The sequence below is a fragment of the Canis lupus genome, chromosome 3 (genome assembly GCF_011100685.1).
Source record: "Canis lupus familiaris isolate Mischka breed German Shepherd chromosome 3, alternate assembly UU_Cfam_GSD_1.0, whole genome shotgun sequence".
Lineage (NCBI taxonomy): Eukaryota > Metazoa > Chordata > Mammalia > Carnivora > Canidae > Canis > Canis lupus.
In genome coordinates, this window is record NC_049224.1 from 54542493 (window position 1) to 54567755 (window position 25263).

Genomic DNA, 25263 nt, shown 5'->3' on the forward strand with positions numbered 1-25263 from the left:
ACCTTATCCCTGTTCCATGCCCTATTCCCATTTCTGGTGAACTTCTGAAACAGCATAGTTCCCTCCTCACAGTAGGCTCCCTCTGGTAGGGAGAGCTGCTCCTCAGAGGGTCAGACATGTCTGGGAAATTCTGAGAGCTGCCTGGAGTTCAGGGCATTCCTTCTTGGCTACTCAGAAAAGGGCGTTGGTCGGCAGAAGCCCTTTCACACATAGCAGGTGGGTTGTCAGTTGACGTTTTGGCAACATCTGTGATTAAAATGCACACCCCCACCCTCCAAACGTACATGCCTTTTGATCCAGCAATTCTGTCCCTAGGATTTATCTGTCCTATATCTTTGGCCTCAGGCATGAAAAGGTATGTACAAGGATTCACTTGCACTGTACTGCAGGGCTGTGCGCAGCAAATAATGAAGGACGCATCTAAACGTCTGCCAGTGGGGACCATTCACCCCTGTGACGAGTCAGTGTGCTACTATTAGGAGAACGAAGTGTCTGTATGTCCTCATGGAAACAACAGCCAGTACATGTCATTAAGTAGAAAAAGCAGGGTGAAGAAAAGTGTGCATGTAATGCTATGATTTTTTAAAAGGCAGCAATTTTATCTTTGTGCATGCAAAAAGGAGGAGCCACAGAACCTAGATGATAGGGTGTTCTCTGGAGAGCAGCCTGGGGAGTGGGGTAGGAGGGACTTGGTCTTCTTTCTATCCTTCCCATATCTTCAGATTGTGGTGACACATCTTACATCAGAAAAAAACAAAAGCAAACTGAAAAACCTGAAAGAAGCCAAATGTAAACCCATGGTTCAGGGCTGGGGCAAGCAGCCTGGCCTGGGTGGTGATTCTGCAAGTCCGTGGGCCACATTGCTCAGGTGTGGGAGTCCAGTCTGGGGCTCAGCCCCGACTCACACCGTCTTCCCTTCCAGGTGAGCCATCTGAAAAGACCAGGCAGCGGAGCTGGGGACACTCCGGGCACCAGCAATGGCGCAACCGTCTCTTCCACCAAAAGGCACAAGTCCCTGTTCCAGTGTGCGAAATGTAGCTTTGCCACAGACTCAGGGCTCGAGTTTCAGAGCCACATACCTCAGCACCAAGCGGACAACTCCACAGCTCAGTGCCTCCTCTGTGGCCTGTGCTACACCTCTGCCAGCTCCCTTAGCCGCCACCTCTTTATCGTCCACAAGGTGAGAGACCAGGAGGAGGAGGAGGAAGAGGAGGAGGAGGAGGAGGAGGCAGCAGAGGTGGCTGTGGAGGCAGCAGAGCCAGAGGAGGGCTCCGGGGAGGAGGTGTCCATGGAGACCAGGGAGAACGGACTAGAAGAATGTGCTGGAGAGCCTTTGTTGGGTGACCCAGAGGCGAGATCACTAGGCCCAGCTTCTGAGGAGGACGGTACCCAAGATGCTCAGAGTCAACCACAGGCCTCTCAGGACCAGGACAGCCATGCACCATCCCCTCAGGTGTGACCAGAGGCTCTACAGTGTGTGCAGTCCGGGTGATGCCACGGCGTCCTCCGTCTGCTGTGTGGACAGTGGGAAATAAAAGGCTCTGCCCTGGTGTGAGTGTGGCCGGCTGTGTCCTGGAGCAGTGTCTGCCCCGAGCTGCGGGGCGCTGGGTGTCCCCCGGCCCCAGGAAATGTGCGATCACCCAGGACCCTCACAGTTCTAAATCTGCTTCTGTTATTTATGGCTTTGTGCTGCTTCTTGCTACCCCAACTCTTATCTGTGTCCTTTCAACCCCAGGCTGCTTAAGTGGCTCAGCCTCAACGCTGGCCACTCGGCTTGAGGCCCCCCAGCGCTGTGCACTTCCGGAAGGTTCCTGCTTGCTGCCTTCAGCCAGGGGTCTCCTCGGAGCTCTCCTGGCCTGCAGATGGTAGCTCTCCTTCCTGCCAGCAGAGCCGGAGAAGGGGGATGAGGGTGCTGGCACGGTCCCTCTTGGAGAGCTCTGCCCAGGCTGGCTTGGTGAGGGCCCTCAATCGCCTTGCCCTTCCTTCCTGTCTTCTCTGATTCTTTTCCCCAAAAAGTAGTCCTGGAGAATTAATTGTCACACTGGCTCCTCTTGTTTGTGTGGGTGGGAGAAGGTTCTGCAGCACACCTCTGGAGCCCAGGAGAGCAGGAGATACAGCCAGGGCAGGCAGACCCTTCAGAAGGAGCTGTGCGTCTTTGTTCTGCTGCTGTTCTGCCTTTCCTGATGAGTGGGGCTGGGGGTACACCAACATTGGAATATTTGGACTCTTGCTCTCCTGTGCCATTAGAGAGGCTGCTGCCCCAGGCAGGCCAGCCCCTCCTCCTCTCGGCTACACTCATGTTGCTCAGACTATATTTCAAATAAAAAAAACCTTCTTACCATGCAGGTAGGCTCTTGTATTCCTCTTCAAGTGAGCCTGGCCCTATCCTGCTCCCCTGGAGAGTCTCTCCCAGACTTCCCTCCCTGTCCCATCTCTGAGGGAGAGCAATGTTCCTACTGTCCCAGAAAGGTCCTCTCTAGATTCCGGAGCTGTAGTTAGGAAACCAGGAGCTCGGTCCTCAGTCTGAGACCTTCTGAGGGCGTGAGGGAAGGGTCAAGGGTCACCTGCCAGGTCTCCCTGGGGCTAGCGGAGTTGGCATTAGGGCCTATTGAAATGTTTCAGGCACCTCCCTCTTTCCTACAGATGGATTTTCCACCTAAGAGAACCCTTTACTGGTGGTGGTGGGTGGGGGAAGGGATAGAGGGGAGGAATTCTGTGATATCTTGCCGAATTCAAGACGCCTTGGAACTGCTGCTGCTGCAGGGAACTCTCAGGATTAGACAGGGGAGGTTGGGCTGTCTTCACTGGTGGCAGAGTTAGGGCCTGACCAAGCACCAGGGGCAGGCTGTGTGGGTGTGCCCTCTGACCTCTGGCCCACGCCTCTGATACAGCCCTGCAGGGCCAGGGGTGTGGGGCTGGGCCCGGCAGGATCTAGCGCAGCAAAGGCAAGTGGGTGCTGGCTGAGTTCTTAGAGGTGCCCTTTCAAGGAAGGCATTGAATATCACTTGTAAGTTGTTAAGTCAGATAAATACACCTGACCTTTTCACAACAGAAGAAAAGTACATTTTCTGTCAAATGCCAGATTTTTAGTGAGATGCTAATGGCACCGGGAACAGTTCGTGCTCGCCTCAGTTTCAGAGAATCTGCTGTTTAAGAATTGCTGCACTTGGCAAGGCCACTGTGTCCCTCTTTCCCAAGCAGGCAGTGAAGCCATGTGCAAAGCCTGAGTTTATGCCCTCTTGGCTGTTGGCCCTTTCCTAATTCCACTACAGGTGCCCACCCCAACCTGTGGTCCACTCAAAGAAACACTATCAAGGAGGCTCTGGGAAGGGTTTGAAATGGATTGTTGGATTACTTCCTGCTTGCCAGCAGTGGTTGCTGGAGTTGGGGGTAGTGGGTGGGGGAAGGTAAACTTGCAGGCTCGACCACCTGTCCTGACCCGGATCTACCTCTCCTTCCTGGGAATGCAGAGTGGAAAGAGTGCCAAGCTATTCACCAGGAACCCGCTGGGGGCGGAGGGGGGACCCACAACCTGGATTCTGCCCTTAACCAGCTCTTAACAAACCCCCTCACTTTGCACCTCCCCTCCAAATAGTCCTAGTAATCCCCATCCCACTCGCTTCATGGGCTTTGTGAGATGGTGAGGGTGGAAGCTCCTCCCACCCCGTTTGTGAGAAATTATATAAATGTGACAGATTCTTGCCTTCAAGGCGTGGAGGGTGGAGTGCACCTCCCCTGCCATCAGACTTGGATCCCCGTGAGTGAGCGGTTACTATTGATCTGGGACACCTATTCACTGTGTAGCAGTAGTGACAATCCTAGCACGTCATCTTGCTAAATACTTCACAGTGATTTTCATAACCACAGGGTTCTCACAGCTTACCCCCCCTTCCATTTCCCAGAGAGAAAACTGAGGCTCAGAGAGGTAAAATAACCTGCTGGGCCACCTGTAAGTGCTGCTGCTGAGTCAAGGCCTTCTGGTTCTAAAGTCCACAACGTCAACCCCTGTGCTGCCTTAGTGACCCGGCTGCTCTGGCCAGCTCCCAGTATGTCAGCACTTTGCAGCCATCCAGACACCTGCTTTCCTACCTCTCCTGTGGTTGGGGCGCCAGGTTCTCCTTGGAGTCCATCTGTGCCTAGTCACCCCAAGGAGAACCTTGTGCAAAACCTCTGTGTGTGACGTTCTGAAGCACAGGCAGTGTTTCCATGACCTTTCATTTACATTGGGGTTTTTCTTGCCTTTGAAGACCATCATTTTGGGCGGGGCCATCCCAGAAAGTATGGTTCCCTCAGGGTCCAATATCTTCTGATCTTTTCTTTTTAAAAATGTTTTTAATGAGTGTGCTAGCATATCATTTGTTATCATCAGCAAATGCTGTAACAAGCGCTTATGTACATGTTAGCTGGAGTGAATACTCTCTCTACTGATCAAGTTAAACAGATAAGCTCCCCATCCTTGTAGAAACTACAACTTAATACACTCTAAGGCCTGACAGATGACTAGTATTTATTTTCCAACTGCTTTATCTCTGTAAAACGATGTGCCGAATTACTATAATTGGTGTAGAAAGAACTGTTCCCTTAACTTATGTAAACAGTCTGGTTTTGAAAACTTAATGGTCGTGGCTTAGCAAGTTTGACACACTTTGCCTTCCCCGAGACAGAGGAACCCCCTGCCTGCCCTGCTCACCACTGTATACTCAGCTCTGGGTGCACTTTCTTTTCCTTGTTTTTTTTTTTTTTTTTTAATTTTTGTTGTTGTTTTTCTTGAAAAATTAATACATATACATGGTAAGACATCCAAACAATACAAAAGAATATACAGTGCAAAGTAAGCTTCCTATCGGAGGTCAGCCTTCAGCTCCCCAGCCCACCTCCAGAATTAATCACTGTTATCTAGATCTTGTGTACCCTTTCTGAGCAATTCTATGCATTTACAAGTTTATAAATATGTATATTTATATATCTATTTTTAATACAAATGGTAGCATTCTATGCACAGTGTTCTGAAGCTTGCTTTTTTTCACTTGTGTAATGGAGATTGTTCCAAATTCATCCAGTGGGTCAGTCTAATTCTTTAAAAGCCCCTAGCACAGTTCCTTGCATACAGCAGTGGTCCCAAAGAGTGTTCGAATGAGTGAGTGAATGCATGCACGTATGCACACGTGAATGAAAGAATCTGATTCAACTAGTAGCTACAAAGTTCTCTCAGGGTCTGGTCTGAGCAAAGCAGGGTGTTCTAGATTCTAGAATGGGTTGTGCTGTCACCCCTCCACCCCACCCCACCTTGCCTTTTCCAAGGGATCCAGGCCCTTCTTGACCTTGTCCACCAACAGATACCACAGCAATCTTAGGAAGCTAGGTGCTGGGAACCTAGGGTGCCTCTGGAGGAAAGAACAAACTAAAAGAGCCAGGTCCCAAGAATGGGATTTTTTTTTTTTTGAGGTCCCTATTTAAAATGTGTTTCTTTTTATTGGAAAATGGTTATCACATTATTAGAGAAAATAAAAAACATGCATATTTATAATCCCATCCTACTTTTGCGGTTGTTTTCATTTTTGTTTATCAGCTTCCAGTCCTTTCCAACTGCTTTTCCAAATGGACTCTTGTTCAGTTCAAAGCTGAATATATGATTATGATAACAGAAATACAACATTTCTATATGAAGACGTGATTCTCACATTCATTCCCTTATGGTGGTGCAAAACAATCCTATGAGATGGATACTACTATTCTTCTGGAGATTCAGAATAGTTGAGTAATTTCCCTGAGGCCACAGAGCTCATAAGGGGCAGAACTGAGATTCACTCAGGTGTGACTAGCACTATCCTGCCTCTGATTTTGTACCCTACTTTTTTCTACTTAACATTATATCTGTACATTATGTCTCTACATAGCCTCCTAAATCCTCATTTTCAATCACTGTAATCACTTTCAAAGCAACATAATTTACTTACCCATGTCCTGTTTAACATTCAAATTTCCCACTTCATCAGTACAGTGAAGAGTCCTGGGCATACAGCTTTTTGCTTCTGCAGAATTATTTCCTCAGAATGTTAACCCTATGGTGAACTCCATGGCAATGTGATAGAATGAAGAAAGCCAGTGACTAGAAATCAGAGGCCCTGGGTTCCAGTCTGGATTCTGTAACTAAGTTGTTTGATCTTTCTTGGCCTCAGGACTCCCATCTGTCAAATGAGGGAGGGGTATTGGCTTAAATTTCTGGGGATCTTGAGCCTGGCTAGATTTTATCTTCTCGTTCCTTATGTTTATGCCAAAAGAGAAGAAGAGACCTCCCTAGAGGCAAGCACTCTTATAATCGATTTCTTCTTCTATTAATTGTTTTATTTATTGACTTTTGGTCTAACCATATGCAGAAATAGAAACGATCCCTCTCCACCTCCTCCCCACAAGGCAGTATCACTTTCATTTGCATCAGATTTATGCTTTTTCAGATGGAGTTATGGCTCTTTGATAAGTATTTCTTTTGGCTTTTGTCAGGCTTTTCCAAGTTTGAACTATCTGTTGACTTGATAATTCAAAAGCATCTTCAGATCCATCTTTTCAATAGGGACCTGGGTCCAGATGAATTCTTGAGCTAGTTCATTGTGTCATGCACTGGCCTTTTAAAATGCTCTTATTTATTATTATTTTAAAAAGATTATACCCATTCATTTGAGGCAGAGAGAGAGGGAGAGAGAGCATAAGCGGGTTGGGGGAGTGGGCAGAGGGAGAAGCAGACTCCCTGCTGAGCAGGGAGCCTAACGAGGGGCTTGATCCCAGGACCCTGGGACCCTGGGATCATGAGTTGAGCTGAAGACAGATGCTCAACTGACTGAGCCACCCAGGTGCCCCTGCTCTTATTTTTTATATTTATTATCGCAAATTGAAGTTGAATTTTTAGTTAATAAATACTAGAATAGAAAGTCAATATATATGTAACTGTATGGAAAGTGGGGCAAAAGGATATGATAATGCCATTTAAGTCAGTTCTAACTGTGAAGAGTCCCCATCTTAGTGAGCCCTCAAGAAGGCCAGCAGCATCGTCTCACATCATGGGTGGGAATGGTATTTCTATATACATAGTGATAATCTAAAATCTACTAGACTTTACTTCTACAACTTAGGCCCACACCTTTTGCCTCTACTTTCTGTGAAGATGGGGATAGTTGATCATGTCTTTCATGTTTGAAGAGCTGTTAAGCTATTCTCCGGTGGGGTGTTCATTCATTAAACTGAGAAAATCCACTGTTTCTCACCTCCCTTTTTCAGATATAGCCCAGGGCACACTGTATACAATTCCTATTTTCCTCTGGGATATTCTAATCCTTGGACCAATTTGCTTGGAATTTCTCCCTAGAACCTACGGTGCATAGACCGGGCCAAATATTTTTTGTATCTGAGAGGGAGGCTAGGTTCTACTTTGCTTTGCTTGAGATGGAGGCTTCGCATTTCTACAGGAGGCTGGTCTGGAATGTGATTTCCAAACAGGGAAAAGGTGTGACAGACCAGGTGGGGAGTGGGGAAGGGACAGCAAAGAAAGGGTAGAAAGTTGTAGAGGACAGGCAGGAGAGTTTTGACAGGTAGATGGTTTAGAGCCTGGGATGGCACTTGACTTTTTGAGTGGGTGGTGGTGGTGGTGGTGGTGCTGGGCTTACTAGGAGCAGTCCATTAGGAGGAAGCATGGTGGGTGCCAGCAAGCTTGGAAATGATCTGTTGGTGGTGCCCCTTGGGTAAGCAGTCATTGGGACTGGTTGTAGCCACTGTTGCTGAGAGGTAGTAAAAGTTGCAAGAAAAATGAGAAGATGTAGCTGTTGTGGAAGAAGGGCTGGCTGAGATAAAGAAGGGTCCTTAGAGAAAGACCTGAAGGGGAGGAAAAGGACTGGTTCTCCCTACAAGAAGACCAGGAGAGGTCTGGGCTGAGAGGGGCCTTTCCCAGGTCTCTCTGAGGGTGTGGAGCTTGTGTCCTGAGCCTGAGTGACAACTCTGCCCCCTGACTGCAGAGTCATCTTCTCATCTCATAATTGCTTTGTTTTGGATGGGGCCTACAGTTGTGGCTGAAATTCCTGACTCCTCCAATCTGATGTGGAATCAGAGTAGGTACACTGGGGAGGGCACCTGGTTAGAGCAATTGAGTCCCTAATTCCCCTTCCAATCAAACCAGAATCAGGAGTGGCTCCTTACAGCCAATAATCCTTTAATAGGTGTTCACTTACCCCAGCACAGATGTGGCCACATCTCCAGTCCCTGGAGTGCCAGAATGGCCAGCCCATCCCAGAGTGGCAGGACCTGGAGTTTCCACCCTCCAGGGTCAGGGGCTCAGCTGCCTGAGCTGGGAGCTCTGGGGACCCTTGGAGGGTGGTCGCATAAGCACTCCAGAGCGCTGCAAATTCACTAGCAGAAAAGGCAGCTTGCAGCAGAAGGTAGTAGGTCCTCATGGGAGGGCAAGACCAACAGAAATCGAGGGCTTTGTTGAGCTCAGGGTTCAATGAGTGGAATCAAAAGGAAAGACTGAAAGAAGAAACTGGAGGGGTGGACACGTGTTTGACTAATATACCCTGCTACTAATGACTTGTCCTGAGATGGGCCACAGGCCTGGGGGGCTTTGAAGAGTGGAGTGGAAGCTGATGTTGCTTCATCAGGAAGGTCTCACTGACCTCTGAACTCAATTCCTACACCATAGCTTCTGGAAAAAGGCTACCTCAGTCTGAGTCTACACAGATGCCAAGAAGCAAAATAAGATCTTGAGTCTATTGACCAGAATGACATTGATGACAGTTGTACTGTGCCTGGAAGAGCTCACATGTGCAATGTGATGTTCACGGCACAGCAGCTTAAGGTGGGCATTGGCAAAGTGGATTTGTTCCCAGGGGGAGCATCCAGCATGGTGTAGGGCTTTCCATGCCATCTCACCCAAGGACCTATTGCAGGAACTTGGTAATTCATCAAGAAATGAGGTGTTCTGTGATCTGTATTTTCATACCTTTACAGAGCTATTCTATCAAAAAGACTTCTACTCTAGACTTTTCCTCTGTGTGGCTTCAGAAGACAGAACAGAATTAGCCTCAATAAAAGGAAAGTCTTCCTGGAAATGAAATGGGCTGCCTAAAGGAGTATTATTCCCATCGAGAGGTGGAGGGGGTGCTACACGATGACCAAATCCCCTTCCTACCAACCCTGAGTGGTTCCTGCTCCCTGCCAATACCCACCCCCTCATTTCCTCCCTTCCACACAGCTGGGGCACATGCTCTTCCACTCAGACCTCTCCTTGCTCTGGGCCAGAGAACCAGTTCTGACCCCTAGGAGCTCCACTGTACCACTCAGGGATTGGCATCTGGCCACTTTTGCCGGGTGGGTCTGGTTCTGACCTCCGCTTCAGCTCTGGTCATTGGGCTGCTTCTGTCTTGTTCAGAAGGTCAAAGTTTGCACTTTATAACCTAATTCTGGTAATTCATTACTGCTTGGTAATGTGACTGATTTCCTTTGAGCTCTTTTGAGAAGCAGAGGTAGTGAGGGAAGGGAAAGAAGGAGTAAATATGTCAGGGAAAAGCAAATAGTCATCCTCACAGGTGGTGAGGAAGGAGGCTGTGTGGGGGAGGGCAGGGATGGTTGACAGCAGAAGTTTGAGAGCCTTCTAAAGAACAATGTACGTTTTGAAGCAGAGGTTAGTATGACTCAGAGATGCTAGATAGCCTGTCCTTCAAAGTCGAAGCTCTTGTCATACGGTCTCACTTTTCTCTGTGTTTTGAAGGAGTCATGGACGATTGCAAGGGAGGAGGGCAAAGGGGAGGTTGCAATCTTGTTTGGAGTAGTTGCTATAGGGAAAAGAAAAGATCAGCTTGGGGGATTGGGAAATGATTGCCAAGCTGCCTGAGACCAGACTCAGGTTAGAAACCAGAGCCAGAAGCCAGATTCTAGGTCAGGAATGAGCAAGGCAAATTTAGTAGAAGGTCAAGGGTCAAGTGAGACAAGACCTCTGAGGAAAGTATAGTTGGAGTTGGGGTTATTGTCTGCCCCCCCGCCCCCCACTGTGCCTGTGTTCAGATGGGGATGGAGTGAGGTGGATAAAGAAGTGAAGGAGAAACTCATGAGTGGACAAGTTAGGGCTGTGGAGTTGCCTTAAAGCAGAGTGCAGGCTTAGTAGGTGGAAGGATAACAAAATGGTACTTTAGAGGTAGAAGAATTCTTCAGACGAGGTTCAAGTGATGGGCTTTTGGTTTGGTTGCTAAAGGGAAGTGGGGGTGAAGGTCTTTGAGAGGGTGAGATCAGTGGACCTGCTGCCAGTGTGTAGGCTGAATTCTTAGAAAGGCAGGGATGATGGCAGGGGGCCAGAGCCTGGTACCCAGTGGCACTCACTGTGCAGTGGCCTGAACTCAGCAAATTCACTGGGTGGATGGTGAGGCACGTGGAATGGTGTCCTGACAGCTAGTAAATGTTGGGTAACATATGCTTCAAAGAAGAATGGAAAGGGAAGAGATGAAACTGAGTGGAAACACAAGGCATGTTCAAACTCATCTAGACCTCGACTCGAGGGGCTCAGGTGGTTCGGCCAGAGGGTCCCAGGAGCTCCTGCCATTCCAGGATGGGGACCAGCTTCCCTAGCTGAGCTGGGGAAGTATGTTAATAACAGTTAACTCAAGATTTTTCTACCACGAGCACCCAGTTACTCCAGGACCCCGGGAAATTTGAAACATCTGGGAGAGAAGATCCTAACACCACTAACAAATTCCTACAATGCTTCATCAGTACGCATATCTACTAGCAAACCTTGGATTATGATTATTTCCAAATGCAGATCCACAGCATGAATTTGTCCATGTTCTTTCAGCACCACACACAAACTTCTTTTTTTTTATTTTTTAAAAATTATTTATGATAGTCACACAGAGAGAGAGAGAGAGAGAGGCAGAGACACAGGCAGAGGGAGAAGCAGGCTCCATGCACCGGGAGCCAACGTGGCATTCGATCCTGGGTCTCCAGGATCGCACCCTGGGCCAAAGGCAGGAACTAAACCGCAGCGCCACCCAGGGATCCCCACACACAAACTTCTAACAGAGGTTCTATCTTTCTTTTGGGCTGGAGAGGTTCTACAAGGTACAGACTATAATAACATTCACTTCTGTACCCTTAACACCTGGCAAAATGCCTGACGTGCAGTCGTTAGCAATTCCTTAATAAACATTTGCTGAATGAACAGCCATGACCTACAGGATCCTAAAGGGAATGCCTCCCTTGTATTTCCAAAGGAGAAAGCTAACACTTGGGGAGCCATTTGCCCAAGTGCACACTCAGTGGGAAAGGAGAATTAGAACTTGAGTCTCTGGTCTCCCAGCTAAGGGGACACCACTCACCATGTCCTCTTTCTCCTGCTAGACTATAAGCTGAGAGAGGAAAGAGGCTGCCTTTCTGGCCTTTTCCTCCCTGAGCACTTTGGCATTTCATTCTCCACTCTGTCTCTATGCTTGCCAGTCTGCTTATGAAGTTGCTGGAGGGACAGACCACACAGTAGGTGACAGGAGCAGAACTCATAAATGTTTATGAAGAAAAGGGAGTGCGAGATTAAGAAAAGAAGCCTTTTTTTTTTTTAAAGATTTTATTTATTTATTCATGAGAGACACAGGGAGAGAGGCAGAGACATAGGGAGAGGGAGAAACAGGCTCCCCATGGGGAGCCTGATTCAGGACTTGATCCCAGGACCCTGGGATCACGACTTGAGCCAAAGGCAGATGCTCAACCACTGAGCTACCCAGGTGCTCCAAGAAGAGGAGCTTTAAGTTTAAAAAAAAAAAAAAAAAGGTACAAAGTTTGCTCTGAGGATAAAAAAGACTTTCCAAGCAGGAGTGGGAAAGACAGGTGAACAGTGGTTCATGCTGAACATACACAGGATCAAGTCCTATGAAATAATCTGGCTGTAAAAAAGCTGTTGCTAGCAATCGGGGCCCAAACCCAGAGAGGTGCAAATTCGTTTGCAGGCGGCTATGGGGCAGCCTCTGTGTGAGTCACATTTTCAAAAAGAAATTGATAAATTAGAGGGTCACTAGGATGATGAACGTTACCGTATCTGTGGTTATATGAGAGATGGCCTTAAAGGGAAGTCTAGGTTCCCCGTGTACCAGACAAAACCTTCTGGATATGGTCCTAATTGTCTATTTCCCCATCTTTACACTTGAACAACACGCCCACCATGTTATTCTGTATCTCTGCATCTCTGCCCACACTATTCCCTCCATCTGGAATATTCTATCTATCCTGTCCTTCCTAATCCACCAGTCTACTTGATGAGCACCCATGCAATTTTTTAAAATCCTTGTCAAGTTTACTGCTCTGTAAACCAACCTAACCAAAACCCCAGGCCACCCACTCTTTTCTCTACATTTTTGTGCTCCCCTTCTCAGTTTTATAATTGTGCATTTCACCTTCATTGTATTTTGCTTATATCCCAGTCTCTCCTATTGGATAAAAGTTTCTTGAAAGCACAGATCCCGTGACTCCTGCCTGCAGCACATTGCCCTAGCATGATCCATGGGTGTTCATATGACTTAAACAAATGAACCAAAACTTCAAGCAAGCCTTCAAATACTTGGAGGACTGTCCTGTAGATGACTGAAGAGATTTTAGTACATGTACCTCCAGAGAGCCAGTGACAAAATACATGGGGGCATGTGGTCAGGAGATGGATTTGGGCTCAGTGGGAGAAGCTTCCTTAGTACTGGTCAAGACTCACATTTTACCAATGGAAGCCTAATTCAAAACAGGTTGAGGGGATCCCTGGGTGGCTCAGCAGTTTGGCACCTGCCTTTGGCCCAGGGCATGATCCTGGAGTCCTGGGATCGAGTCCCACGTCGGGCTCCTGGCATGAAGCCTGCTTCTCCTTCCTTCCTGTGTCTCTGCCTCTCTCTCTCTCTATCATAAATAAATAAATCTTTTTAAAAACAAAACAAAACAAAAAAACAGGTTGAGCAAAGGGAGAACTTTTTTGGTACACAGATTCAACAAAATGATTGAACTGCCAACTTGCAAGAAAGTCATGGATAAAGCTGGATTTCAGGAACACCTACAGCGATGTACCTGGAAGCTATCAGGACTCTGAGCGCCTTGCTTTTGCTTCTGTCTGTGTCAGCTTCCTTCTTCCTCACTGCAGACTGGCTTCCTCCACCAGGCAGGAAACACACCTGCTGAAAGCAGAGACCTCACAGCTCATTGCTTTCCAGCACAAGAGAGACTGCTTTTCTCTCCTAATTCCAGTTAAAAAGCATTTTTGGTAAAGGACTCCCATTGCCATAGCTTGGGCATGATGCTTACCTCTGTGGTCAGGGAGACGGGTACCATGAACAACTGAGGCCAGCGATGGGGTCATGTAGGAATGAGACAGTTGCCATGGGGACCACACGGTGATCATGAGGGGTTAGAGCCATTTCCAAATGGAGTGGAAAGGTACACGAGTGCAGCATCTTGGACAGAGGCAAGGTGCTCCTTTGCTCTAACTTCCTAATGATTGTAGCCATCCACCTCATGGCACTCTCAGATGCTTTCAAGGATATAGGGGGGAAAAAAAGAATGGATAAGTATTGGTCACTCCCAACATTTAGAACCAGGTTTAGGCAGTGCTTACAATCTCACTCATAGAAATTGTTGCATGGTTGAATTGTTTTCTGGGCACTGGGACTCCACCATTTCCTTCTCAGGTGCTGAGAAACAGGCTGGGTGGAGTAAGAGGCCCAGATATTCTACAAGTGTTTTCTGAGCCCTTAATCTATGCTAGATAATGGAAGAGAACACGAGACACGTCCAAAGGAGCTCCACGGAGACCGTGGGTTTGTCTCAGTGGCGGACCAGCTGCAGTGCAAGGCCAGGGTCAGCCGGGGATGGGGCTGCTGCCGGGAAGGGGGGCCGGTCTCTGGCGGAGCCCGGGCTCCGAGCCCCTGGATGTCCCCTGGCCCGGCCGGGCCGCCCCACCAGCTCCGGGGGCCCCTGCTCTTTGCGCTGAGCCAGGGCCACCGGCCGGCCGCGCTCCACCGTTGCGAAACGGGCGGGCGGGAGCGGGGAAGGCAGGCTGGCAGGAAGCGGGGTTGGGGGTGGGGGTTGGGGGTGGCCCGGCCTGGGAGCGGGGTGCGGCGGGGGCCTCCCGGGCAGGGCCCCGACGCCCCGGGGCTCCGGGCGGGGTCGGCCCCTCGGGGGAGGCTCGGCGCCCCCGGCGCCTGGTCGGCCGCGCCGGTCGGCCGGGCCTGGGGCCGGGGGCCGGGGGCCGGGGGAGGGACAGCAGCAGGTGACGGCGCCGGGCCTCGGGGCTATAAATAGGGGCGCGCGTCAGGCGCGGGCGGGAGCAGCGGCGGGGCAGGGGCCTGGCGAGGGCGCGCGGCGGCGGCGGGATGGGGTCGCGCAGGGCCCCGGGGCGCGGCTGGGGTGCGGGCGGGCGGGCGGGGGCGGGGGGCGACGGCGAGGACGACGGGCCCGTGTGGATCCCCAGCCCGGCCAGCCGCAGCTACCTGCTCAGCGTGAGGCCCGAGACCAGGTGAGCGGCGCGCCCTGGGGCCCGGCAGGGCGGCGGGCGGAGGCCTCGAGGGCACCCTGGCGCCCTCTTCCCCAGGCCGGGGCCCGAGGCCCGAGGCCCGAGGCCCGAGGCCCGAGGCCGGGCGAGCGCGGTGGCCCTCCGGCCCCTCCACGCTCCTCCTGACCCCTCGGGGCCCGCGGGGCCCAAGGGACGGGAAGGGCCCCCCAGCCCCGGGGGTGACTCTACAGGGGCCCGCGGGCCTTCCGTATCTCCCCCGCCTCGCCTCCGGGCCCTCGTCCCCTCAGCACCCTCACCCCGCACCCAGCTACTCCCTGGCCTCGGATTCCACAGGGAGCGATAAGGAAAGCCAGAGCGGCTGAAATTCCTCCCGGGCTGGGAGGGCGGGGTAGGTGCTTAGTGGGAGTGGGGGGCGGACGCTGGGCGACCACCCGGAGTGGGGGCTCCTTAGCTCAGGGCCGTGGTGGGGGGCGTCACCAGAAAGAGATAAGGCCCTATTTCTGTGAAACAAGGTTCCTTCTCGGGCCCAGGGCGGTGGTGGGCCCCAGGATCTCGGTAGGGGCTGGAGGTGAGGGGAGGGCTGAGGTGCTGGTTGGCCCTCTCTGGAGAATCAGAGCTTGCGGTTCTGAGGGAGCCAGTTGCCCTGCCCAGTCTGGGGGAATGGGATGCCACGGGAGGGGTCCTATTGCGGAGCCCTTTACTCTTTGCCAAGAATTAGAGGTGTGGTTGCTTTGTTGGAGGAGCTGGATTACCCGCAGATGGGAAAGACACACAGATAGTAGAGACGCATACAGGCACTCAGAGGCACTCAAGACACCCAGGGACATGTGCGCTGCCACGGAGACACACATTTCCTGCTCGCCCCTGGCAGCTCCGTCTCCCTCCAACTCTGGAGCCTGTTTTCCAAAGGGAATTGTGATGGTTGGCTATGGGGACAGCGGTGGTGTCACAGGCCCAGGACTTGGCTTATTGTAGGTTCTACGGAAAACAGCCACTCATCTGAGAAGCCGTGTGGGGACCTCTTGTTCTCCATTCCTAAAACGGCACAAAAACAGGCATCAAGGACATTCAGGAAAAGTCCCAGGCACTTCCTCGTGAATTGGCTGAGTTCTGTTGACCTTGGAGTTGGGAAAGTTCAAATGTAACCGGAACCGGTTTCTGCATAAAACTCGTCAAATGGTGTCACATGTCTGGGGCAGGGCTGAGGGCTGGTGTTAGTGACTGAGTCAGACTGGACAGGGCCCCTGGCTGCCAGGGAAGAGTGCCCCTTCCCCCGAACCATTGGCTCTATGGAAAAACTGGAATGAACGTTGGGCATTTATTCCAGCCTGTGATGGAGCTGACTGTCTGGTAGGAGCCTCACACTTGTCTCACACTTGTCACAGTGACTTCCCTGGGTCTTGCCTTCTGCATCTGGCCTTTGTCAATACCAGCAGAACAAACAGAAGAGATGCAGCGATGGAGGGAGGGAAGCAGGAGTGGCTTGAAAACCAGGCAGAATGGGCAAGGTAGTGGATCTGGACTGGTAGAGAAAAAGCTGGAAGGTGGACAGCTACCTGGCTGAGCAGGTGTATGGTAGATAAATTTTTATTGCCTACCTGATGAGCACAGAGCAGTGTGCCAGCCAGAGAACTGCAGGTGGCATAGAAGTGGCCAGTCCAAGTTCCCTTGGACCTAAATGAGAATGCTCTTCAAAGGACATTCTTTCTATCAAGCATTTGGAGAAGGCAGGGCTGGGGCAGGGGGAGCAAGGGCTCTGTTTTACCCCTGCCATCTGGCTGTAGACCACCTGCAGGTCATCAGGGACAAGGAGGGACAGATTTGCCTCACCTCTGGAGAAGAGGGGAGAATGCAAATGTGAATGGACTGCATTGGGGAGTGGAGTGGGTGACAGTTCCCAGTCCCCTAGCAAGGCCTGACACTGGTGTTAGAGCAGACAACCATATAGTCTTCTGTTCCCCACAACGGCCTGGCTGCCTGTGGGGATGGGAAGAGGGCCCAAGAAATGAAGGAGAAAGAGGGTCCCTTGAGGACTTTGCCAGATGTCCTTGGCACCAGCCCATATGAACCCTGACGGTCCAAGAGTCCTGACTGAGAGGCTTAGCTCCAACATTTTCTGGATCTCCCGCTCTGCATGGAGCTCACAAGGCATCATCCTCATGGGCCCTGTGAGGATGGGCTGCCCCTGGGAGCTGATGGACAGTGGGGCTGGGGGCTGGCCACCAGAAGCCTTGGCTCAGGTCTAGAACCTGGCTCCCTCACTTAACCCCATGACCCTCAGGTGGCTTCCAGTCTGTAGCCAGCTCAAGGATGTTTCCGGTGCCCCCTGGGCATAAAGATAGTCCCAGCAAACCTATAGGTCAAGACTCCTAGGATGGCCACCCTCTAGGACCTCATCCCCATCAGAAGGTGGGGCATGGGTACTAGAGTGGGTTAAGGAACTACAGTCAGGTGGATGGAATTAGGACTCACTACGTTCTGAGGGACACTCAGAAGTTCCAGATGTCCCTGCCCCCTCATTTCTTGGAAACCTTGGCCCACATGGGCTCAGAGGAGCCCCAGAACCTATGATGTTTACCACAGACAGATTGGGAATACCTCTTCTGTTCTGCTTGGGTCAGGCAGGTTGTCTCAGGCTTTCAGAGAAACTGAGGCATCAGGCTACTTTCCAAGGGCCCTTTTTGTCCCAGAATATATAAAATCCAGGAAGAATGGGAGGCCCTGGCTTCTACAACCAGACCTGGCTACCTCCAGGCTCACTTTTCTTGTTTAGATACCTTTCCTTCCTATGCCCTATTGCATTCTATAAAATGACAATGGCATTAAGAACCCTTTTAGGCTTTTCTGCACCAATATTTGATGCCCCTAGATTCTGACCCCCTCACTGTCAGTAAAGGGAGGGGCTCCTGCCAAGGTGAGGCCCTAAGCCTCGCTCTGGCCTGGTCAGCAGGGCACAGGCAGAGAACTCCCACCTTCTGAGGACAAGGTGCCTCGGTGGCACAGGACTCCTCCGGACCCGGCTCACAGCAAATGGGTGAGGCCTAGAGGAAGCAGGGCAGGGAACAGAGCAGCCCGAGCAACCCTACAGAGTGCCAGGGAGGGGTCACTGTCCCGGTTCAGTCCCTGTCTACTTGCAGGTGGCACCTGTCATGTTCCTCTTGGAATTAGAGAGCTGATTCTCTCCCCTCTCCTTCCCAGGGAAGAAATCCAGACCCAACAGAGGAGAAATCTCTCAATTACGAGGAAAAAGGCAAAGGAAGTTCATGGTCAGGAAAGGATGGAGTTGGCCAGTGTCTTGGAACCATGGGAGGTTCTGCCCACGCGGCCTCCAGAGGATTTTTAAAGCTCTGAGCAAAGGCAGCTGCATCCTTGCTCTTCCCATCTTCTCTGGAGCAGCAGCTCCCTCTGGGGGGCAGCACCCTTCCTGTTTGAAAGATGCACTTGTGTTCCCCTCTGTCTTCCTTCTTTCTCTCTCTGTCCGTCCCTTCCATAAAACAGCTGTTGAATGCCCGCTGTCTGCTGAGCACTGTGTGGGGAGTATGGAGGCTACAGAAAGGGCTAGGTCTGAAGGCGTGGTGGACAGGGGTTAGTTGAGCAGAAGGAAGGAGGAAGGGCTTTCCAAGCAGGGAGGATGGACGTATGGGCTCATACGTGCCAGTTAGGGACAGGTCCAGTCACAGTGGACCATGGGTGTTGGGAAGTTGAGAACCCTGGTGGTAGTGGGGGTGAGCAGATCAGGGAGGACCTTAAGTGCTCAGTTAAGGAGTTGAGACTCAGTGGTGTGATATAGGGGGTGAAGGAGAAGAGGGTGAGGGTGAGGTGGTCATCAGATATGGAGTCGTGAGCATATAGATCAGGACACAACAGCAGGAGTAGAGAGAAAGGGAGAAAGAAGGTCCAAGAACTGTTAACTGACTGGACTCGGGAGCTGGAGGAGAGGGAGGAGCCCCAAATGACAGATTTGCAGTTTGGAGTTTGGGAGGATGCTGGAGGTGGCCACAGATCCAGGAGCGCTGGAGTGGTAGCTGTGCTTTTGGGGTAGAGGATGAGTTTGGGGGTTTGGTTATAAAGGGACAGACTGTCCATGGACAGGCTGTCCATCTTCTTGTGGCTAGAGATGCAGACACAAGTACCACAGAGCAGGCTGGGCCGCTGGGAACAAAGGGAGAGCTATCCTGGTGAGGATAGCTGGAGGGGGTCAATATGGAGGGGGTAATCCTGAGGTCTCTCGAGGCTGTGGGACAGTGGCCCTAGACTCCCCTGGAGGTGTTTGTGTTGGCAAAGGTGGAGGGAGAGGCAAGCAGGTGGTCTCCCTGCATGGGTCCTCATCCCCCAGTGGCCTGCAGAGCCCCTGGCTAGTGTCTACTTTTAGCTGCACCGGGCAGGAGGGGTGATCAGGGCCTGTAGGCATAATGGGCCTTGTGCTGGGCTGACAGAGCTGGGTGCCTCCTGGATCCTGCTGAATTAACTGCTTTGTTTTTCCCTTCTTCTCTCTTCCAGCTGGTTTGCCTTGTGTGGCCCCTTTAACCGTACTTTTAACCTATTAATGGGCATTCTTCAAGCCACCTGTCTCCTTCCCAGCCTGTTAGGTTTCTAGGAATGGGGGCTCTTCTCCCCCAAAAGGCCGAGGGTTGAAGCAGGAGCTGCCTCCAGGCTGGTGTGCTGCTGGGTGGGGAAGTGTGCCAGTCAGCCCTGAGCCCCTCTCAGGGGGCCAGTGACCCAAGTGCCTGGAACACATTTTTCTCAAAGCGCAACCCTGAGGGGCCTCCTTCCTGCCTAACCATTCCCCTGGACTCTCCTGCCTTTAACGAGCTCTCCGTTTCAGATACAGTGGTGTCTGGTGGTGAGACCACTTGCTAACTGGAGCAAGCCAACTAAGACAGCTGGTCCCTTTTAATAGAAAGGCCTCTGGGCCCCAGATGGTGGCCAATTAATACTCTGCAGAATGTTGTTGGTTTCGCCTCCTTTCCTTGCTTTTTTGGCCTAATGATTCCATTTGCTGTTTTCGCTTAGCTTATCAAGCAACCGGTTCTCTCACCCCAGCTCTGGAAGGTAAACGCACATTGCATTACATTTCTCTGACTGCTTTCTTTTTTTTTTTTTTCTTGGGTCTGGGCCTAAAAGGGCCTCCGGGTGACAGCTTGTGCACTAACCGGGCTGCATGGGGTGGGGTGGGGAGGGCAGGGCTGGAGGGCGGGCAGGGGGAAGTGTGAGGGCACGGGGCTCACGGGGGCCAGAGGTGATGACTGCATGGACCACTGAAAGACTTCCAGGGACCCAGAAATAGGCAAGGCTTCCCAAGGTGCCTGTTACTACTGTGTCTCTGTGCCCCCAGGAGAGGCACCGGTCACATGACCCCCTTCCCAGTCCTAGGTCACCGTGGCATCTGTCTCCTGACCATGGTTCCTGCCTTACATTTCTTTCCCCCCAATCCCTTTCATTCTTCTACCACCCTTTTCTCTGATTCCTCTCTCTTTTGGCTCTCCACCCCTGCAGGACTGTGAAGTCTTTGAGATCAGGGAATACCATATTAGTGTGTTCCTGCATTAGCTTGTTCTCTGAATGGGTTTCCGAGTGAGGGCAGGACCTGAGCGGGCCCATAGCTGGGCTTTGCCAGTGGAATGCCTGTTCTCTTGCCTCCTGAACTGGGGACAGCTTTTTACCACTGGCTGAGCTGACTTTTATAATCAGAGTGGGAACATTTCCTGGCTATCTCCCACCACTGGGCCTCATCCCAGACTCCGGTAGACTTGGGGAGAGTTGCCTACAGTTTCTTTACACACAGAAAGATTCCTGAGTAGCCAAGCAGTCCCTGAATAGCTCATAATGTCTACAGACATGACTAGGACCTACCGAGTACATTTCCTTTAATAGAGGAGAGCACTGAGGAGCCTTGTTCGGGGCTAGTTCATGGTCTGGAGGGGTAGGAGAGAGGGCATCACAGTCAACTCAAAGAGGAGTAGTAAGTGCTAAAAGAGACAGGATCTTGGAAGTTTATTTAAAGCAAGGTAAAGAACCAAATCTAAGGGAAGAGTTAGGTTCCTTTGAACACCATGAAAGCCAGGGATTCTGGTGTTCTTTAGAAATACACAATTAGGCTGTGATATCCTTATGAAGTCACAGAGTTGGAAAGATTTGGAGGTGTCAGGGTGGGACCAGACCGTTTCCAGATGTGTGGACTTTTGGCTTTCCAGGATCCTGGAAGCAGCACACTTAGAGTCCCTCCCAGTGGTCTGGAGGATGGGGACAGGAAGTAGGTGACATTCAGCAGACTGTGACAGCATATGCAGTGACTCTTCCTGTCTCCCCTAATGCACCCCAGACCAACTTCACACAGGGCTTTTAGCCAGCCATGCCTTTTAACAGTTTATGTATGATTTTCCAATATAAACATTTTCTATAATACAGCTTAGAACCTAGTGTGAGAAGTTCGAGAAGATGAGTGTTCTTTCCGATTCAAAATCGGTAATGATATAAAATAACTTCCTTTTGCTGAATATCTAGTAGGAGCACTGTCTAAAAATTTCCTCGAAATAGAATTTTCCTGCTTTCTCACGGTAGTGCATTTCCAGTAGCCTATTTCCTTAGATTTGTCCAAGCAGCTTCATCCTTACGAGCCTGAGCCGAATATTGGATCCAGGCTCATGTTCATGAGTAAGATAGGATTCAAGTTATGGAGGGAGGACAGAATTAGGAATGTTTTGAATTAGCTGCAAAATCTTGGAAGTCCAATTCCTTTTGGCACAGCAGTCTCCTCTGGAAACTCTTGGTTGTGATTTCGTATGCCCCAGAGTCAGAAATTTGCTGTTAGTGTGAGAACAACAAGAAACATTTTCAGATGCATTCCTGAGTGTCAGGGAATGAAGAACCTTCTATTTCTGAGCAGGTTAAAAAAAAGTCATGTAGGAGAGAGGAGTTCTAGATGAGTGTATCACAGGGAATGTTCTGGAAGCCTAAGTGCAGACCCAGTTCAAGCATTCAGTATGTGAGAGGTTAAGGGCCCCTTTCTGGGTAGTCTTTGCTGGAGAGGGCTCCTGTCAATGCCCCAAAGGCCCAGGCATCTGCATTCCTGTGGAAACACTATGGCTGGACCCCTGTTGGTCCAAAAGTCTTACCTGATTCCAGATGCCCTTCCTGGGATAGAACATTTCTTCTCAAACTCAAGTCCAGAATGATATCCACAGCAATGATGAGTTGGGTGTGGAAGCTCTCCCCACAAAACACAGGGTTGTAGTTCCTTGTTGCTATGCTCCCACAGATTCTCCCCTGACCCTGGCGGAGAGGTTACAAGCAGACTTGCATTGCCTGGGTGATGGCCCCTACTCCGAGGCACAGAGAAAGGCAGACGCTCCTGCTTCTCTCTTCACTCCTCCCCTCACAGTGCTCACTGCTTCTCACAATGGGGTGTGTGAGTGCAGAGGGGGAGGAGGGCTGGGCACGGCTTATGCACCACACAACCTGGCTGTGTGGTTACGCTTCACGCCTAGGGAAGCATTGTGTCTCTGCTGGCCCATGAAAGGGTTTGGCATGGTGGTTTGCTTCCTGTGCCCAGGAAGGAGAGGACTGTACATGCTAAGCAGTGTCGGTGAGTCTGTGCTGGACTCAGCGAACCTGCAAATGCCCTTGAATTCTGGGAGGCAGACTGTCACAATGGAGCTAAAAGTCCTGGCTTTTGCAGGGATGGATCTGTTTATGGTTTGGCAGTCCTGCTGGTTGGTCTTGGAGCTGGCAGCCATGTATTCATTTGAGCATGTGGTATCCAGGGATGATCCAAGAGTAGACTCTCTTTTCTGATACCCCTATGAATTAGAGTCTACCTTTGGGTCTAGACCCCTGGCATTGGCTGGCTTATTCTTTGTCTACTATGGTCTGTGCTCATAAATTCAGAGGCTTTTGTTGTGAGCCCAGACTTTAAGAGAGGCCCCTGAACTGTGTACCCTTGAGGGTTGATTGGCTTTCCCCTCTTTGGCATGAATGGAAGCTCTGCTGTGCTGGGGTCTCTATCTCTGAGGCTGGACCTATCCATATGTATGTCACTCCCATGCACGAGCTTTCCTGGAGATAATGTAGAGGGTAGAGCAAGGCACTCCAATAAGGATGGGAAGGGGACACCAGGGCTGGTGGTTTGGCATGCTTAGGAGCCCGGCCCATGGTCAGAAGCCTTCCTATTATAATGGGTCTGGGTCAGGATTCCATTCAGCCCTTTGGTACCATCCCTGCCCCCAACCTGGCCAAGAGACCTGGCTCCCTTGAAGAAAGACTTGCTCAGGTACTGGAGCCATGGCCACAGGATGATGGATGGATACGGTAAGATTTAAGTTGCTTTGGACAACACCAGTTCAAACTGGGCAGTACCACATATCTTGGCGGGAGGAAGGCTTCTCTGAATAGTTCTTTGCCTCTCCTAGGAGCACCTTCTGCTCCATCATTGCTCAGCTAACAGAGGAGACCCAGCCGCTATTTGAGACCACGCTCAAGTCCCGGGCTGTGTCCGAGGACAGCGACGCCAGGTTCACCTGCATCGTCACAGGTAATGAAGCCCTCTGTATGATCCACACCAGGGTCACGGCACATGGGAGGGTCCAGGGGACTGTGGGGACAGGCATGGAAGGGGTCAGCTCTATGCACAAAACTGTGCAAGTTCACCCTTGTTTCCTTTGCTTTCTCTCCAGTTTAATCTCCCTGTGTAGGTTGAAGTCCCCTTCGCCTCCCATTCTGAAGCCACATACACACCCTACTCTTCTTCAAAACCTATCTTCACCAAAGGTTCTTTACCCTCAGGCATACATATATGACTAATGAATCTTAGTTGCAAGGAAAGAGGCTCTTCAGTTGAAAGAGGTTTTTTTTGTTTTGTTTTGTTTTGTTTGAAAGAGGTTTTTGAAACCATCTCCCTAAATATCCCCATTTTATTTATTTATTTATTTACTTACTTACTTACTTTATTTATTTATTTAAATATCCCCATTTTAGAGCTGAGTGGTTTGAGGCTTCTGAGTGTCAAGCCTGAGAGACAGTGATGTATAGTGATTCCGACTGTAGATTCTGGAGACAGACTGCCTGGCTGGAGTGCTGATTCATCCCGTTTCCAGTTATGTGATACAGAAGAGGTTGTATAACCTTGCATGACCTCGCAGCGCCTCATCTGTAAAGTGGGGATAATAATAGTATGAACCCCTTAGGATTATTGTGAGACCAAATGCATCAAACTTGCAAAACATTTGGAATAGTGCCCGGCATACAGTTAGCACCATATAAGTGTTAGAAGTAAGGCTATTATTATTTGCATTTCCCTGAGGTCCATGGAGGAGTTTAGCAGAATAGGAAGCAGAGTGATAGTCCTTGGAAGGGGAGGATGGTGCAGTGAGAATACTGGAAAGGTGCCCTGAACATTGCCTCTCCTCTAGACCTCCTGTTGCACCAGTCTGACCTGCTTGTGGCCCTGCCAGACTGCCACCCAGCCATGCAGCCACTAGACCAAGGGGCCTAGGTCAAGCCTCTTTCCAAGAACCCCTTATTTTCCCAGTAAATCAAGGGCATTGGTGGTTTCTAGCTTTGACACATCCTGATTCTTGAGGACCTGTCTGCTAAGCCATCTAAATAGCTTTTCAGGAACTGGGTTCCCCTGGACAGTTCTCACCCTTACCAGAACCCTCTGAGCTCCAGGCTGAGAATCCTGTCTGTTCCAGGGGACACAGACATGTGCCTGTATCTCTTACCTTTGTGCAGCATAACACATTTTGCAACATTCATCTGTTTCCATTGTCATTGGATTCTTATAAAACCTTGTGAAGTAAGTGCTATTATTAGTCAAATTTTACGGAGAAGGAAACCAAAATAGGTTAGGTGACTTGCCAAAGTCCACAACACTGGTGAGGAGGAGATACTACTTCTGCTCTCTATAGCATCTGATGCTTCTTGCTTACCCCTACTTTGTGACCATGACACTAACAGTTTTCTGGAAAAACCTAGCTCTTTCACAAATCTGTGCTTTTATGTACACTGTTTTCCCTATATAGAAAGTCCTTAATTCTTCTTTTTAAAGGGAATGAATTTTTATTTGATCAAATTAATGTATGCATATAATGTAAGTTTTCAAGCTATACTAAAAGGCATGTATCAAAATAGAGCAGTTCACCCCTCCCACCAATTTGTCTTTCCAGAAGCAACTGTTTTCACCATTTAGCTATTTCTTCTGGTGTATACATTTCCACAATACTTAGTAATAATGTGACTGTTGGTAACTTTTAAGACTTCGGGTTTTCATGCTAGCTGGTCCTCCTGTTACGGTCGATAAGGAATTAGCTGTCTTTATCTTCATTTTCTCTGTTTCTCCTCACTTATCTTCTCAATATGGTTATATCATAATTTTTGTTTAAATCCATATTTACTGTTTACCTATTTCTATGCAATATTATTCAGAATTGAAGATTGTAGTATACTGTGATTCTATTTCTTTCTTCTGTTTTTACTCAAATTAGTACTGATTTTTCATTTGATTGATTTTTTTTGCTATCCATTGCTAGATTTTCTTTTTTTTAATAATAAATTTATTTTTTATTGGTGTTCAATTTGCCATTATACAGAATAATACCCAGTGCTCATCCTGTCAAGTGCCCCCCTCAGTGCCCGTCACCCATTCACCCCCACCCCCTGCCCTCCTCCCCTTCCACCACCCCTAGTTCATTTCCCAGAGTTAGGAGTCTTCATGTTCTGTCTCCCTTTCTGATATTTCCTACCCCTTTCTTCTCCCT

The 25263-nt window shown here is 50.0% G+C and overlaps 2 protein-coding genes across 6 annotated transcripts in view; both read left to right on the forward strand.

Annotated features, from left to right (window-relative positions):
• The window catches only part of ZNF592 (zinc finger protein 592), a 77899-nt gene extending 72844 nt beyond the window's left edge, over positions 1 to 5055 (forward strand). For all 5 annotated transcript variants that reach the window (XM_038532911.1, XM_038532910.1, XM_038532912.1 and 2 more), the window contains one exon: positions 923 to 5055. In XM_038532911.1, coding sequence (XP_038388839.1) covers positions 923 to 1459 — 537 coding nt within the window. In that variant the 3' untranslated portion in view covers positions 1460 to 5055. The remainder of the gene's footprint in view (positions 1 to 922) is intronic.
• Positions 5056 to 14354: 9299 nt separating this feature from the next.
• The window catches only part of ALPK3 (alpha kinase 3), a 54329-nt gene continuing 43420 nt past the window's right edge, over positions 14355 to 25263 (forward strand). The window contains exons 1-3 of the mRNA XM_038532915.1: positions 14355 to 14512; positions 19523 to 19561; positions 22918 to 23039. Coding sequence (XP_038388843.1) covers positions 14370 to 14512; positions 19523 to 19561; positions 22918 to 23039 — 304 coding nt within the window. The 5' untranslated portion in view covers positions 14355 to 14369. The remainder of the gene's footprint in view (positions 14513 to 19522; positions 19562 to 22917; positions 23040 to 25263) is intronic.